The sequence below is a fragment of the Saccopteryx leptura genome, chromosome 4 (assembly GCF_036850995.1).
Source record: "Saccopteryx leptura isolate mSacLep1 chromosome 4, mSacLep1_pri_phased_curated, whole genome shotgun sequence".
Taxonomy (NCBI): domain Eukaryota; kingdom Metazoa; phylum Chordata; class Mammalia; order Chiroptera; family Emballonuridae; genus Saccopteryx; species Saccopteryx leptura.
The window spans coordinates 34,019,847-34,036,370 of NC_089506.1; the positions used below are offsets into that span (position 1 = coordinate 34,019,847).

The 16,524-nt window shown below is 43.5% G+C and overlaps 1 protein-coding gene across 1 annotated transcript in view; it reads left to right on the forward strand.

The window, feature by feature from the left end:
- Positions 1-672: 672 nt before the first annotated feature.
- The window catches only part of HGSNAT (heparan-alpha-glucosaminide N-acetyltransferase), a 30,833-nt gene continuing 14,981 nt past the window's right edge, over positions 673-16,524 (forward strand). Inside the window, exons 1-7 of the mRNA XM_066380446.1 lie at positions 673-1,223; positions 4,888-5,003; positions 7,496-7,635; positions 7,853-7,974; positions 11,149-11,218; positions 14,511-14,580; positions 15,270-15,379. Of these exons, the coding sequence (XP_066236543.1) occupies positions 971-1,223; positions 4,888-5,003; positions 7,496-7,635; positions 7,853-7,974; positions 11,149-11,218; positions 14,511-14,580; positions 15,270-15,379 (881 nt within the window). The 5' untranslated portion in view covers positions 673-970. The remainder of the gene's footprint in view (positions 1,224-4,887; positions 5,004-7,495; positions 7,636-7,852; positions 7,975-11,148; positions 11,219-14,510; positions 14,581-15,269; positions 15,380-16,524) is intronic.

The window sequence follows — 16,524 nt, forward strand, 5'->3', positions numbered from 1 at the left end:
AACAATATATAGTATTATTTTTCTTGGCTTTAAATTTTACATGTAATTTATTCTGAAGGTATAGCTGCAACTTGCATTTTCTTCTGTCTTATTTTGAGATTCATCCTTTTCTATACTTGTAACTCTATCAGTGATTTTTCAACTTTTTTACACTTGGGCACTGGTTATTATTTCAGGGACCGCTAAGGCAGAAATCACCCCAAGTAAAAGCAAATTTGACTAAGATCATCAGGTCTATAACCTTCACACACCATCATGTTGATTAACTTCCACAGACCAGCAGAAAATTTTGGACTCTCTGTGAGCCAACTGTTGTTGAAAAACATGGGTCATTCATTACTACTGCTGTCTATATTATACCACAATTTATCCATTTTCTCTACTGATGGACATTTAGATTGCTTGCAGGTTTTTGCAATTACAAACCACTCGCTACAAGCATTGTGCATGTCCCTTTATAAATATGATAGCTTCTCCAGTCAATAGCTGGAAGTGCAACCGTGGGGCCATGTGGCTGCTCGCCTTGAACTTGATTAAATACTGGCAAAGAGCTCTTCAAAGCACATGATGGCTTTTAAGTCTCATCTCTCTGGATAGTGAACACCTTGGGATTGGAACTCTGCCTGACTTAACCATTATTTCCAGAAGAGTGGACAGAGGACACTTCCACCCATGTATAGTGAATGGCTGGACGCAGGAATTTGGGAGAACGTCGCTCAGGAGACGGATCACAGACTGGAGCAGTGGCGTGTGGCCTGAGGAAGACCTCTCTTTTGGATGTTTCCCCAGAAAAGTACTACGCAACAGGAGAGAATCTTGGTTCTTTACGTGGCACGCTTTCCGAGCCCAGGGCCGGGACTGGCCCGGCCCCTTGGCCCTTCCCGTACCGGCCGTCACCGCCCAGGCTCCAGCATTCCCCCGCCTCGCGCGGGTGACTCAAGCAGCGGTGACGGCATTCGAAAAGGAGGCGATGACGGGCGCGCGGCCGCGCGCGGCGAAGAAGCGCAGAGCTCGGGAGCGCGGCGGCGGCGGCGGGGGAGGAGCAGGAGCGGCGGCCGAGGCGAAGCGGCGGCCCGTGGCGGCGGCGGGCGGCATGCTCTGGTCGCGGGCCGCGGGCCCGGCGCTGGCCGCGCTGCTGCTGCTGGCCGCGTCGGTGCTGAGCGCCGCGCTGCTGGCCCCCGGCGGCTCTCTGGAGCGCGGCGCCGAGGCCGCGCCGCCGCGAGGTGAGTGCGCCGGGAGGCCCCTGCGCCCCTCTGGCCGTCGGGCCCGTGGGGCGCGCGACTGTCCCCTCCCTTTGGGCGACGCGACGCCCCCTCCCGGCTAGGGACGCTCAGCGCGCGAGCTCTCGGAAAAGCAGTTCTCCCGGACTCGAGTTTTTGTTCCCACTACGCGGCGGTGGGCGCGCCAGGGCCTGGAGCCGGGCATTTGGCTGCGGTCGCTGGCGCGGGCGAGTCAGCATCGCGCAGCGGGGTGGGAGCAACAGCCCAACCGTACCCGCCCAAGGGCGAAGGCACGGGGAGAGCGGGCGGGAGGGGTGCCCCCGCCCGAGGCTGCAAGGCACCCAGCCTGTGCAGGCGACTGGATCTAAGTGTGCCTTTGATGGGGAGACCTGTTCCTCCCCAGGTGCAAAACTAGGTAAGAGGCGGACTGACCAAGAGGCGTGCACCCGACTCGCTTCGCTCTTCTAGTCCACTGTATGGCGGTTCTTCCGCACGAATGAAGTCCCTTCCCCAGAGGACAGAGGGTTTGGCGGGCGCCGCCCTGCCTGGTGGCTGCAGCTGCGGGGCGCCCGCGCGCGACGGCCCGAGTCCGGAGCCGGACCCCAAAGGCCCCGCTCGGCGCTGGGATTACGCTGGGGAGTGAACGACCGACGGGAATGAAATTCAGCAGGAGGCGGCGCGGCGAGGGCGGTGATTGCAGGATTTGGTCATTAAAACTCGAGGTCCAGTCTCGAGCTAACCTCCCCTGCAGTTTCCCTTAGGATAGTTTTACTTGCGAAGTGGCGAGGAGAAACAATCGAGGTTGTGGTTTGCGGGCAGGCACTCTGTGGTTTGCGCGGGGATGCCACAGAACGGAATTGGCAGCCTGGAGGGGCCTGGAGGGTATATTTGCCGGGAAAGGGAGTGATTATAATGTGCGGCGGGTACTGTTTGCCTCACTTACCTGGACTCCGAACTCACCAGGGGTAATGGTGAAAAAACACAAATTTCTAGACCCTGAACCAGGATCCTAAGCCTTGTCCAGGTGCTTCTTTGGTCAGGGATTGTGGGCTCAGCCAAGCACAGCAAACCCTGACCGGGCAGCGTTTGGATAGGTCAGAGGATCCCCCTGGGAAGTTACCTACCTCTCTTTGCCCTCTTGTCATCCCTATTCTGTATCAGAACAAGGGGGTTTTGGTGTCAGGGTGAAGTTCAAACAGCCACTCCTACCCAGTCAGAATCTTATAGGGCAAAGACAATAAATTTTGAAAAAGCATTTCAGCTGGTTTTGTTTTGTATGCTGCCCCCCCCAACCCCGGGGTCAGTCTCATCCTCTCCCCTGCTTTTATAATTGAGGAAACAGCCCAAGAGGTTACATCTGCACAGTCACAAATTGTCAGGGACAGATCCTTACAGTGCTCTTTCTTTGTATTTTAGGACCAATTCATCAAGATAATTATTTTAGGAAAAAAGTAATTGCATATAGTGAGAGAGAACATAGTATTCTTAAGCGATGCACACCAGAATCTTCACCAAGCTGTGTTGAGAGGACAGCTAGACTTTCAGTGCCTCCTGGAGTCCAGGTTTAGGCTGGACAACTTCCTGTTAAGAGCTCCATCTTCCTAAGAATTGAGGACTCAAGTTTACATCAAAAGAGAAAAGAAAAATTATGAAGAATATGTCCTTTAAAATATGCCCAACAAAGACACTCCAGAGCAGAGAGCTAGAACCAGAAGTTAAATATTTGGAAATTGAACAAAAGTCTAATATACAAATAGTATGGTTACCCTAGGAATATTGAGAGGTGAATTTCTTTAGTTTATTTCCTTACCAAAACATGGCAGACAGGAAGAAGAGGAGGAGTTGTTCTTTTGTAGATAATGCTTCTTAGATGTTACCCTGGTATTTCTAAAGTCACTGTGTCAAAAGTTGGCATCTTTTTCTCGAAACTGAGCGTCAGGTTCAATTTCATTGTCATATCAGATAGCTTAGGAATTCCACCCTTTGTGTGTTTGAGTGATACAGACTCACTGGTTTAAAAATTAAAAAAAAACAAAAAAACTTATAATGCAAAGAAGTCCAGTTATCAAAATACCCTGGGTTTTCTCACTGAAACTCTCTAGCTGTTGTTTTCAGCATTGGCTGCATATTAGAATTAACTTGAGGAAGTGTTTGTTTGTTTAGGGAGGAAATTTTAAAACTCTTCTTGCTGGTTGGATACAGATTCTGATTTAATTGGTCTGGAGTGGGGGCCAGGGCTTCAGTATTTTTTGTTTTAGCCCTGAAGGAAGCTTCCAGATTATGAAATAAAAGAGGCCAAATCATGACCTTTTTAGTTTCCTGTAGTTTTCCCTTTGCCTAGAAGCTAGAGTGTAAATTAGTTTCTCCTTCATATACTACAATATAATAGATATAAATGGCCCAGTTGGTCTCAGTGCAACATTTTGCTTTAACTTTAGCTAATAATAGTCCACTTTGTTTTTCTCCAAATTTGGCCAACTTAAATTTAGAATGTGCATGTCCTGGTGAACTTTAAGAGCATCTAATAAAGTGAGGAGCTGTAAGCCAAGGGAACACGGAGCAGTGGGGTCCTGCCCATCAGACAGACCTGTCCTCTTCCCTTACTTGCCCCAAATCTGCTGTGGAGCTAGGAGATTCAGAATTCCAAACCAAAGTGGTATAAATTAGGGCTTCTCAGTCTTTCAAGAGCATGCAAATCCCCCACAGACCTTGCCGACCTGCTCATCCTAACCCAGTTGGTCTGGGGTTCTGCAGGTCTCATGCTGCCCACAGCTGAGTCAAGCGGTAGGAGAAACTTTGGACTTTGGAATCACACAAATTGGGTTCAAAACAACTCAAAACATTTCACAGAAAAACTCTGTGGCCATGGGTAATTTTCTAATTCTTGTGAACCTTAATTTTTTTTATCTGTAAAATGGAGAAAATACCTAGCTAGTTCATGAGATTGTCTTACAGTATTATCAAAATAGAAGATACCCTATTTCCCCAGGTATAAGACGCACTTTTTCCGAAAAATTTGGAGTCTAAAAACTGGGTGCGTCTATACAGTGCTTGTAGTTTTTTTACTTGCATTTCCCGCCTTTTCGTGCTTGTTTTTGCGCTTGTTGAAGACAGTGATTCGTCATCGGACACAGATGAGGACAAGCTTAATGGATGGGAGTTTTGACAGTGATGAGGAGTCGTATGAATTTTATGATGAATAAAACTTGAGTTCAATAACTTTATGTAATACATTTTTTTTTTTCAAATTTAATGCTCCAAAATTTAGGTGCGTCTCATACATGGGGAAATACGGTACATGGAACTGACCTAATTCATGTGCCTGTCACATCTTAGCACTTGATGAGTGTAAGGTCCTTACAGAGTCCTTTTACATACTAGGTGTGAATGGTGTTGCCTGAGTCCTCATGTGTGGAGAGGCACCTGTGCAAAAGGGGATCTGGATGTGTGTGCACACGTGAGCGTGCCTGCCTATCTGTGCATACAGCGAGTAAGGACCCAGAGGCCCCAGGGTGCAGGCACTTGAGAAGCACTTCTGTGAAGCCACCATTCACACAGTGTACTTTGTCTCTAACATATTTTTCTTCTTTTCTTCCTAACACATTTTAAAGGTGCTTTGTTTTTCTTTTATTTTTTAAACTTTTTTTTTTTTTCTAATTCTTGCCAGATTTGGACCAAAAAAGGCATGTCGAGCTGAAGATGGACCAGGCCCTGCTGCTCATCCATAACGAACTCCCTGGGACAAACTTGACTGTCTACTGGAAGTCCGAACGCTGTTACCACGTATGTATAGTGTCCACACTCACAATTCTCTTTGCTTTGGGAATAGTTCGATAGACCCTTGATGCTTCACACCTGCAGTTCTTCACATGTTAACTTCAGTTTTAAAGGTAAGGAGACAAAAAAGCTATCTAACCAGGGAGAATGCCTAGCAACGAGCAACATTTGTTTATCTTTTCCACTGCCCATTAAAAAGAGAAAAAAAAAAAGAAAAACACCAGTTCTCAGTGATGGCAAAATTACTAGAGGTGTTTTATTTTACTCCTTTGCCTAATGCCAAACCCTCTTGCTGGACGAGGAAGGGAGTGAGACGCACGGGTGTTCTTCAAGGGCAAGGGCGGTAAGGACGGTGGGGAGGCTCGTGCTGAGGCAGAGTGGCAGGTGTTCCAGGGATCTACCTCTCTGATGGTAAAGAATTTATCTGAAGGTTTTACTCCTATTCTAGGCCTTTTTGCTTTCTAAGGACGAGGCTGTTCTTCCATGTAGAACAAAATATTCTTTATTTCTAAATAAAATGGAGAGTTTCAATGTACCACCTTTAGAGGAAGAATTTGAAGATATAGTGTGCTTTGAGTATGGGTACCAGCCGAAAGCATCACAGTTCTAGCAGGTAAAATAAGTTAGCATATTGAAAGATTTATTTATGTTGACATTTTTATCCTTGAGGAATCTTTAGAGCTCATCTGAAAAGAAAATGATGAAAATTTCCTGGGAAAAATAGAGGTTAAATGGGGTGATGGTTAATGCACTCTGATATGAAGACTAAACGTAGGAAAAATGGCAGGACTTCCCAAACTCATTCATTCATTTAACACAATTGCTGTTGATGTATCAATGGATGCTTTATAGAGTCTGCGTAAATAATCCCAAAATTTGTATGAAAAAGTAAATGAGCAAAAGAATCAAAGGACAGCACAGGAGGAGAATGGGCATCATGGAGACTTGCTGGACCAGGTCAGGTCGATTACAGAGCCACAGCTGTTCATGTAGCCCGAGAGAGAAATGAAGGCCAGGACCAAAGTGGTATGAGAAGCAGAAGCTAATTAAAGAAGAATTTAACATGCTATAACTAAAACCACGGGTAAAGGTATTTTGAATTATCGTATACCATCTATCAAATGCTCCAAGTGGATTCAAGTTTTAAAAAAACCTCCACAAACTTAAAAAATACCAAAAAAGGCAGATTACATTTTTAAAGTAACGAAGCAATAGAAGAAATGACAAGCCAGATTAACATGACTATATAAAACTTTAAACACTTGTAATTAAAAACAACAGAATATAACAAGATGAAATGGAGTGCATTCAAATGGGGAAATACTTGAGAGTTAAAAATTTAATACTACAATATATGAAGGTGACATATTTCTACCAGTATGTTCAAGAGAATATGGTGTCTAAAAGATGGCTTATGCCATAGGAAACAAAACAGAAAAAGAATATTGAGTTATTTAATCTACTGATCATTTTTTTTAATGCTAGGATATCATAAAGATCTAGTATATGAACAAAAGGAAGGATGACTTTTAAATCCTGGGAAACTAATGAAAAATATATTGTAATATATGTTGTAATTTTTCTTACTTGAGTGCTATTTGGCACATGTAATAGGAACCACTAAAATGATTATTTTTTATCCAGTAATTTCATTTTTAGAAATTTATCTTAGGGAAAGAATTTAAATGAATAAGAGCATCATGCCTGACCAGGCGGTGGCTCAGTGGATAGAGTGTCGAACTGGGATGCGGAGGACCCAGGTTCAAAACCCCGAGGTTGCCAGCTTGAGTTCAGGTTCATCTGGTTTGAGCAAGGCTCAGCAGCTTGAGCCTAAGGTCACTGGCTTGAGCAAGGGGTCACTGGTCTTTTGTAACCCCCCCACCTCAAACCCCCCCCCCCCCGTCAAGGCACATAGGAGAAAGCAATCAATGGACAATTAAGGTGCCCCAACGAGGAATTGATGCTTCTTATCTCTCTCCCTTCCTGTCTGACTCTCTCTGTCTCTGTCAACACACATAAAAAAATAAGAGAATCATGTGTAGATCTTTTAAAACAATGTAACTTATATAAATTATAAATGTATTTATTTATAACTAAATTATGTTTTTAAAACAACATATTTTATACAAATTACATATAAAAAGATACCACAATTATAATATTTGATGGAATATAATACAGTCATTAATAATTATAAATATGCAGATTGGGTAGGATGGTGAAAATTTATTTGTTAAATAATAAAACAATAGAAGGCAGGACTTAATATATGCCGTATTTGTTCATTTTGTGGAAAATTTATTTATGAATGAAGGTTGTACGGCTCCATAACAACACAATTATTTATATGGGCAAATTTTATCTAAATTACTGAAATTTAAGTTTTTTTCCTAAGTATGAAAGGAAAGGCATGTGGGGATCTTCAGCTGGATGTTCACGTCCAGCACCCAGCGGACTCCCAGAACCCCTGACGGTGTGCGTGTGCTCTCCTGTTGCAGTGCTTGCTTCAGGTTCTGGCGGCGGTGCCCAGGAGCGGAAAGCCCGGGAAGCCCAGCATTGCAGCTGTGGCTGTGAGCACCCAGCACGGATCCATCCTGCAGCTCAACGACACGTCGTCTGAAGAGAAAGAAGTCTGTAGGTTTGTACCTGCTTTGCTGTGACCTACTCAAGTCTGTTGTCTCTATGCTTTTCTTCTTCCTTTGTTTTTAGCCTTTTCTTCCTTCAAAATATTTTCCTCTGTCTTTTCTGATCTGCACCCAGGAATGCCTGTCACTCTGCCTTCATGACATAATGAAAACCCAGCTCCTTTTTGCCCCTAATCTAATCTTCTTCTTAATTTTACCTAATCTTTATAGGCTGGAACACAAGTTTGGCGAATTTGGAAACTATTCCCTCTTGGTAAAGCACGCCCATAATGGAGTCAATGAAATTGCTTGTGACCTAGTTGTCAATAAGAATCCAGTTGACAGTAACCTTCGTATGTATATGTTCTTTGCTGATTTTTTTAGTTTGCATTTTCAAATGTTTTAGTTTTCGAATAACTGTTTGCAACACTTTGTGTAACTTAAAACCTAGATTATAGTTGTGGTACATTTAAAATGTACTTATTGTGTCATTGGTCTTTTGGTCTTTAAAATATCAAGATCATGTGATATATAAAAATGTTATATATCAACATAGTCTCCTAGTTGTTAAATTGTGAAGCATAAATAAGCCAAAATAGTCAATGCAATGAAAAGAAACTAGAAATAGAGCACTCAACTGTCAAGTATCTTTTCTTGTTTTTGGGTTTAGGGTACAAAATTTGGGTTTCCTATAGGTGTCTTATGTTGAAGGTCCAGAATTCCCCTTAGTTTAAGAAGGGTCTGTTCAATCTTTAATAACTCCACTGAGGAAATCTGTCACTGAGCCCTCCATTAGATAATGTAATAAGTCCCTAGATCATTAGTAAGTGCTGTTCACAGTGAAGCTATGAAAGACTGTGAGGTCATGTCAAAAGAACCGGAGCCAACATGGAAGGGCCAGTGTGGGACAGTTTAAGTATTTCAAGGAATAATGAATGGAACTGATGGAAACACAGGGAGTATACAAAACCCAGTAAGTTTATTGTGAAACTAAAATGGGCAAGGCCCTTCGACCCAAACAAAAACACTTGAGTTGCCTTTGGCGGTAACAGGATACATGAAATTGACTACTGTGACTTAAAATTGTCAGTTGAAAGGAAAGATTTAAGTATTTATCCTGTTTTATTTCTGTTTTAATTGTAACTTAGGATAACTAAGTTGTCCTACATGAGGAGGATAAATTCTTTAGAGAAGAATTTCAGTTAATACGTGGCAGAATGGCAGAATATTTTGCAGCCGCTAATGAAAGAACTGCTTTGGGCAAAAAGTCATGAGTGGATGATGCCATCAGATGAAGCAGGAACTTGACACAGGAGGGGTCAGGCTTTCACCAGCTGAAGGCATACCTCGGCACACGGTCATTCTCAGGAAGGGCTCTGACATGGTCAATGGGAAAGGCTCAACACTACCTTTAAAGCATTCTTCCCCCCAAAAGTTGATTACTCTTAGTTAAGCCTTTACAGCTAATTTGCCATGTACAGAACACTTGAAGGATAGAAGAACAAGTTCAGCGATACATGAGGAAGCATACTGACAGATGTATCCATGAGACATACTGACAGGCAACACTGACCTGGTGTTTAAATCAAGTTAATGACCGCTTACGACTCAGTGGTATTTAAGAGACAAAATATGCAAATGCAAGACACAAACCTTGTTTGGATCCTTATTTGACCGTATTAACTACAAAAAACATGTTTGGGACTAGAAAAATTTGAATACGGATTCACTGTCAGCCAGGGAATTATTATTATGTTTGTGTGACATTGTGATTGTATCACAAAAGGTCCATCTTTAAGAAACTTTCAATTCTGAAACAGGTTCAGATTTCTAGACAGTACAAAAAAGAGTTCCCATACACTTTTTATCCAGCTTTTCCTAAACCCCTAACCTGTATCATCATACAAAGATCCTATGTACAATTATTGAAACCAGGAACTTAATATTGACGCAGTGCTGTTAACTGATCTACAGCCTTTTCAGTTGTCTACAGTTGACCCTTCTAATTTCTTTTTCCTGGTCCAGGATCCAATCCAGGATCCCCCAGTGCACTTAATTGTCAGACCTGTTACCCTCCTTTAAAATAGGACAGTTCTTTAATCATCCTTTGTCTTTTATGACCTTGACACTTTTGAAGAGGACTGGCCAGTTAGTCTGTTATTTGGATTTACTTGCTGTTTTCTTTCTTTCTTTCTTTCTTTCTTTCTTTCTTTCTTTCTTTCTTTCTTTCTTTCTTTCTTTCTTTCTTTCTTTATTTATTTATTTATTTATTTATTTATTTTTAACCGAGGCAGAGATAGACAGGGACAGACAGACAGGAACAGAGAGAGATGAGAAGCATCAATCATCAGTTTCTCGTTGCATATTGCAACTTCTTAGTTGTTTATTGATTGCTTTCTCACATGTGCCTTGACCGCTGGCCTTCAGCAGACCGAGTAACCCCCTGCTGGAGCCAGCGACCTTGGGTCCAAACTGGTGAGCTCTTTGCTCAAGCCAGATGAGCCCACGCTCAAGCTGGCAACCTCGGGGTCTCGAACCTGGGTCCTTCCGCATCCCAGTCCGACGCTCTATCCACTGCGCCACCACCTGGTCAGGTTACTTGCTGTTTTCTTTTGATGAGGTAGGTAGGGGTCATGCATTTTTGGTCGATTTCTACCAAAGTGATGTTGTGTGGGTCATGTCAGGAGTTGCGTGAGGGTGATACGTCTTTAATGGGACTGTTGCTTTAGAGATACAACTGAAGATGTAAGGGTGAAATAACATGGCTTCTAGGATTTGCTTAAAAACACTATAGGCAGAAAAAAAAATAGCAGAGAGGAGAGTGTTACTAGATAGAGGAAGAGTGGCAATATTTAGATAATTCTAGAATTTAGATGAGTTTATTATACTGTTCTCTGTATTTTTGTGTAAGTTTAGTGTTTTTCATAATGAAAATGAGAACTTCTTTTATGAAGTGTTCTCAGTTGTTTATAGAAAATTTGGCTTAAGGATATAGGCTTTGGCCCTGGCCAGGTGGCTCAGTGGTAGAGCGTCAGCCCGGCATGTGGATATCCTGGGTTCAGTTCCTGGTCCGGGCACACAGGAGAAGTGACCATCTGCTTCTCCACCCTCTCTTTCCCCCTTCTCTCTCTTTTTCTCTCTCTTCTCCTCCCACAGCCGTAGCTCAATTGGTTTGAGCTCATCAGCCCTGGGAACTGAGGATGGCTCTGTGGAGCCTCCACCTCAGGTGCTAAAAAAAAAAATAACTCAGTTGTCAGCATGGCTTCAGATGGGCAGAGTATCAGCCCAGACAGGGGTTGCTGGGTGGATCCAGGTCAGGGCACCTGCCGGAGTCTGTTTCTCTTATCTCCCCTCCTCTCACTTGGAAAAGAAAAAGAAAAAAAGAAAAAGAATATAGGCTTTTCCCTCATTTGTTTTGATTTTGATTTTTTTGCCTTTTTTGTTTATAGATTAAATGTAATAATGTGACAACCTTGATTCTTATGGTGGCATTTTTGGTGCTAACATGTGTTCTGTTACTTTTACAGCTGTGTGTATCGCGTTCCTTGTTGGCCTGGCGGTCGTCATTGCTGTGTGCTTGCTGAGGTTCTTGTTGAGGTAAGCACAACTGGGGGAAGTAGAAATGGAAAAAATATATGCAGATAGGGTAGTTTGACTCATTAAATGGCCAGTATTCTTTGGTTAAAGGAAGACTTACTGCGTGCGCTAGGCCCCCCCAGTCTGAGGCGCTAGGGATTCAGTGTAGCATAAGAGATGATATCCTGACTTCAGGGAAACAGTTTCTTAGTTCTGATGGGTCTCTGCCTTCCGTCCTCCCAAATGGCTGAAAAAGTAGAAGCACATGCTTTCTGAAAATAATTTCTTGAAAGAATCTCACATCCTGTTTCATAGCAAGTAGAGTTGGGCTGTGATGATTTTAGGCTGCCATGCTGGACTGTTCTTCCTTCTGTGTGGCTCTGGGCTGGGAGACCACCCCTCTAGTCCAGTTCCCCAGCTCCCCGCCAGCCTCCGTGTCTGGCAGCAGAGGTGCGGATGGGGTGCGGTACCTCAGGACTGCAGCGTGGACTCCTTCCGTCAGTTGGGTTAGTAACTGGAGGAGAAAATCCTTTGTATAACAGTGATTCTGGTGAGAGTTAATTAGTAGACTGGACAAGAAAAAGAAAGTAAAATAGATCCAGGCCTGGCAAATCACCTTTTTTTTTTGTATTTTTCTGAAGTTGGAAATGGGGAGGCAGTCAGACAGACTCCCGCATGCGCCCGACGGGGATCCACCCGGCATGTCCACCAGGGGGGGATGCTCTGCCCATCCGGGGCATTGCTCTGCTACAACCAGAGCCATTCTAGTGCCTGAGGCAGAGGCCACAGAGCCATCCTCAGCGCCCAGGCCAACTCTGCTCCAATGGAGCCTCGGCTGCAGGAGGGGAAGAGAGAGACAGAGAGGAAGGAGAGGGGGAGGGGTGGAGAAGCAGATGGGCGCTTCTCCTGTGTGCCCTGGCCGGGAATTGAACCCAGGACTCCTGCATGCCAGGCCGATGCTCTACCACTGAGCCAACCAGCCAGGGCCGGCAAATCACTTTTCAAATGAAAGTTCATGTGTGTTTTAAAGGGAGGAAGATTGATTTTTCACATGCTTAGCCTGTTAGGGTTTCAGGAAGGACCACAAGATTTTATTGGTGAGCTGTATTCAAATTGGAAGAAAGAGAACTGAGTGTTTAAGTTTGCTATGTTGAGGAACCCCTGCAACTTTGGGGAGTTTATGCCTCTGATGACCCTCTGCCTTTATGCATCCTAGAAATATTTCCAGCCAAGGAGGGATAGCTCAGTTGGTTAAAGCAGCATCCCAATATGCCAAGATTGTGGGTTCGATCCCCGGTCAGGGTACATACAAGAATCAACCAATGAATGCATGGATGAGTAGAACAACAAATAGATGTTTCTCCCTCTCTGTCTCTCCCCCTTCCCCCTGCTCTCTCACTCTTTCTAAAATAAAAAGGAAAAAAGAAAAAAAAGATTTCCATATAGGAGAAACCTGACTGTGTATAGGGGTAAAAGAATGACTTCCTGCTCAGAAGCAAATGTATAATCTAACTGCTTTTTTAGGGACAAGCATAATCCTAGCAGAAGCATTTCATTTCTTTGAATTAAAGTATTATCTTGTCAAAATTTGCATAAGATACAAATTCTGTTCCAATTTATTAGGATTGTTTTCATTTGGTGCTTTTAATGTGAATGTATCTATTACATCACATTCTAAAGTAGTTGGTAGCTGATATCAAGCTCTTGCCAACGGAGGAAATAGCATCTTACCCCGGAGGAAATAGCATCTCGCCCAGTTGTGGAGTTGAAACTCTTCTTTGCATGTGATTCTGCCTGCTCAGCCTGCAGGCAGAATGCTGTCCTTAGCAAAGCAGGAGCCCCATGTCCTTGCCCTCTTTCCAGCATGCCCATGACAGTCTGGGGAGCTCAGGTCTGTCCGAAGCAGAAAAGACTGAGAAAGTAGTGAGAAGACAGCTTCTCCCCTTTCACTTGGAGACAAGCATGTACAAGAAACTTGAGTGCTTTGTAAAATCTTTTAAATTTTAAAATACTTTAACGTCTCCTTTTCACCTTTCCTTAGCTGTCTCTATTTTAATGTTTTCATGTAATAGTGATGTTATCAGTGCTGAATAAACCAGAAATAGGAGTTGAATTGTGGGGGTAAAAAAATAAATTAAAAAGTATATGCATTGGATATATGGATCATGTTTGAATACTAATTAGAACAATGAAACTGTAAGAAAAACTTATGAGATAGAGAAATTAAACTGGTTACTTGATAATATTAAGGTATTATTGCCCTGGCTGGGTGGCTCAGTTGGTTAGAGCTTCATCCTGAAGCACAGAGGTTGCTGGTTTGATCCCCAGTCAAGGCACATACAGAACAGATTGATATTTCTGTCTTTCTCTCACCTGGTCAGGCTGAATACATGCATTTTTATTTAGTTCTAATCTAGTCTGTGTGTGTAGTGGGTTTTTTATTTAATAGTTTATGTTTGTATTCTTTTATATGCACAGAGCACACTTCCTTGTTATTTTAATAGCTGTATCACATCCTGTCACACAGTTGTTGTTCACTGTGCATAGTCATTTCTGTATTGACTGTACTTGTTTGAGAAATTTTGCTATTCTAATTTTTTTTTTTTTTTTTTATTTCCCTGAAGCTGGAAACGGGGAGGCAGTCAGACAGACTCCCGCATGCGCCCTACCGGGATCCACCCGGCACGCCCACCAGGGGGCGATGCTCTGCCCATCCGGGGCATTGCTCTGTCCTGACCAGAGCCACTCTAGCGCCTGGGGCAGAGGCCAAGGAGCCATCCCCAGCGCCCAGGCCATCTTTGCTCCAATGGAGCCTTGGCTGCGGGAGGGGAAAAGAGAGACAGAGAGGAAGGAGAGGGGGAGGGGTGGAGAAGCAGATGGGCACCTCTCCTGTGTGCCCTGGCCGGGAATCGAACCCTGGACTTCCGCACGCCAGGCCGACACTCTACCACCTAGCCAACCGGCCAGGGCTGCTATTCTAATTTTAATAGTGTTATTAATAAGAATTTTATCCACAGGGAGTAATCTTATTAAACCCTCACAACAACTCTTGAGTGACGGCTCTATCTTTATTCCTATTTTTATTGATGAGGAAACTGCTGTAAGGTTGGTCATATAAAAATAAGATCATATAAAAATATGGCTGCTATAAAACTGATTTCTATTCTTGTTTCATTCAAAAGAGCTAAAATGTTTAATTCTTTGACTTTTATGGAATATGATCTTTAAACAAATTTTCTTTCATTATGATAGCTGATAATTTTGGAAATTTTGCCAAAGAAAATAAATTAACTGAGCCTTTATTTATTTACAGTTTGGATGACTTTAATAATTGGATTTTTAAAGCAATAAATTCTCGGGAAACTGACCGCCTCATCAACTCTGTGAGTTATTAGAATGTATCATGTGTGGTCTGGGTGATTTTGTTGATTTGAAATTTATAATTTCCTATGTAATAATAATCTTTAGTATCTGGTTTCATTAACCTTATCAGTAGTGTAGCAGGCCAGGTCATGTGTCCTGTCTGCCTAAGGGAAGCCTCCCCTCAGCGCCTGTGAAGGGCACTGTCCCCTTGGTTTCCTCAGTGCGGGTGGCCCTCTGGACTGCCTTGTGACGCCCAAGATGGGGACATTCTTTACTCTGCAGGCAGCACTATTCAGCCAGTCCAGTTAAATAGAGAGTGTCAATATTACAACAAAAGGGACATTGAATCTATAAATGCAGTGGCCTACTGAGATGATTAAACCTGTTATTTGTGTTAATAAATCCATTATGGCATACTTCTGTCTGCTTACGGTCACATTTGCTTGTACACTTATACCAGGTGCATGCAGGGACCAGTTTGTGGTGGTCCTTTATCAACACAGCACTGCAGGCTCAGCAGAAGGCCCAAAATCAAATAAAGTGAGAAAGCAAATCTCTAGATGGGATCTTGACAAAAGCAATTTGAATTGTTGTTCAGAACAATAATCTTTAGCTTTCCACTTGGTTAATTTCTCCCTAAACAATAGAAAAATGAAATTTACTTCATCGCATTATGAATTGTCTTGTCCTTTCCCCCATTTTCCTGAAGGAGCTGGGCTCTCCAAGCAGGGCAGGACAGCTCGGTGACGATGTCCACCCAGAGGCATGGCGTCCGTCGACTGTGCCTCCACGCCTCCGCTGCGTGGACACCTTCAGGGGGTACGTGGGCTCCCTGGTAACACATGGGCACAGGTAGCCTAAGGTTACATGTTTACTCATAAACATGCTTTTAAATTACGATTCTTTATATGTCTTTTACTTTCTAGGCTAGAAAGGATTTCTTGCTGTAAAAATAAAGTAACAGTTTCTCCTTACTTAAAAACTGTCACGATGCCCTGGCCGGGTAGCTCAGTTGGTTAGGGCATTGTCCTGGTACACCAAGACTGCAGGTTCAGTCCGGGTCAGGGCACAGACAGGAATCAAACAATGCATAAATAAATAAAACAATAGATTGATGTTTCTCTTTCTCTCTCTTACTCTGTCTCCCTCCTTTCATCTATATCTCAAATCAATCAGTCAATATATTTTTAATTTTTATTTATTTATCTTTATATTTTTCTGAAGTGAGAAGTAGGGAGGCAGAGAGACAGACTCGTGCATGTGCCCAACCAGGATCCACCCGGCATGCCCACTAGGGGGCGATGCTCTGCCCATCTGGGGCGTTGCCCCATTGCAACCGGAGCCATTTTTTTTAACACCTGAGGTGGAGGCCATGCAGCTATCCTCAGATTCTGGGCCAGCTTTGCTCCAGTGGAGCCTTGGCTATAAGAGAGGAAGAGAGAGAGAGAGAGCAAAGAGAGAGGGAAGGGTGGAAAAGCAGATGGGCGCTTCTCCTGTGTGCCCTGGCCAGGAATAGAACCCGGACATCCACACACTGGGCCAACACTCTACCACTGAGCCAACTGGCCAGGGCTTCAATATATTTAAAAAAAATTTTTTTTTTAAACTGTCACGATAGCCAATGTATGTACTATGTTGCTAGAGAGGAGTAGTGGGGCAAGACCAGAAGCAGGTCCCACGGGTGGCAGGTTGTCCTGAGGTAAGGTCATGGGCAAGTAGCTGTGTGTGGGGCCCCCGTGTCCATATGCACCCCCATGTCTGGTCAGCAGCCTGACAGATGAGAAGATGGGCCTGTCTGAAATGACAAGCCTCATCCTTCACCGCTGCTAGAACAGCTAGAATATCAGGCCTTTTTGATAAATCCACAGTGTCATTGGCAAACTGTTATTTTATAGTTCTGATAGAAGAATGAAGATCAGGCTCAAACTCCAAAACTAAAGTATAAAACTATATAGCTGAAAATA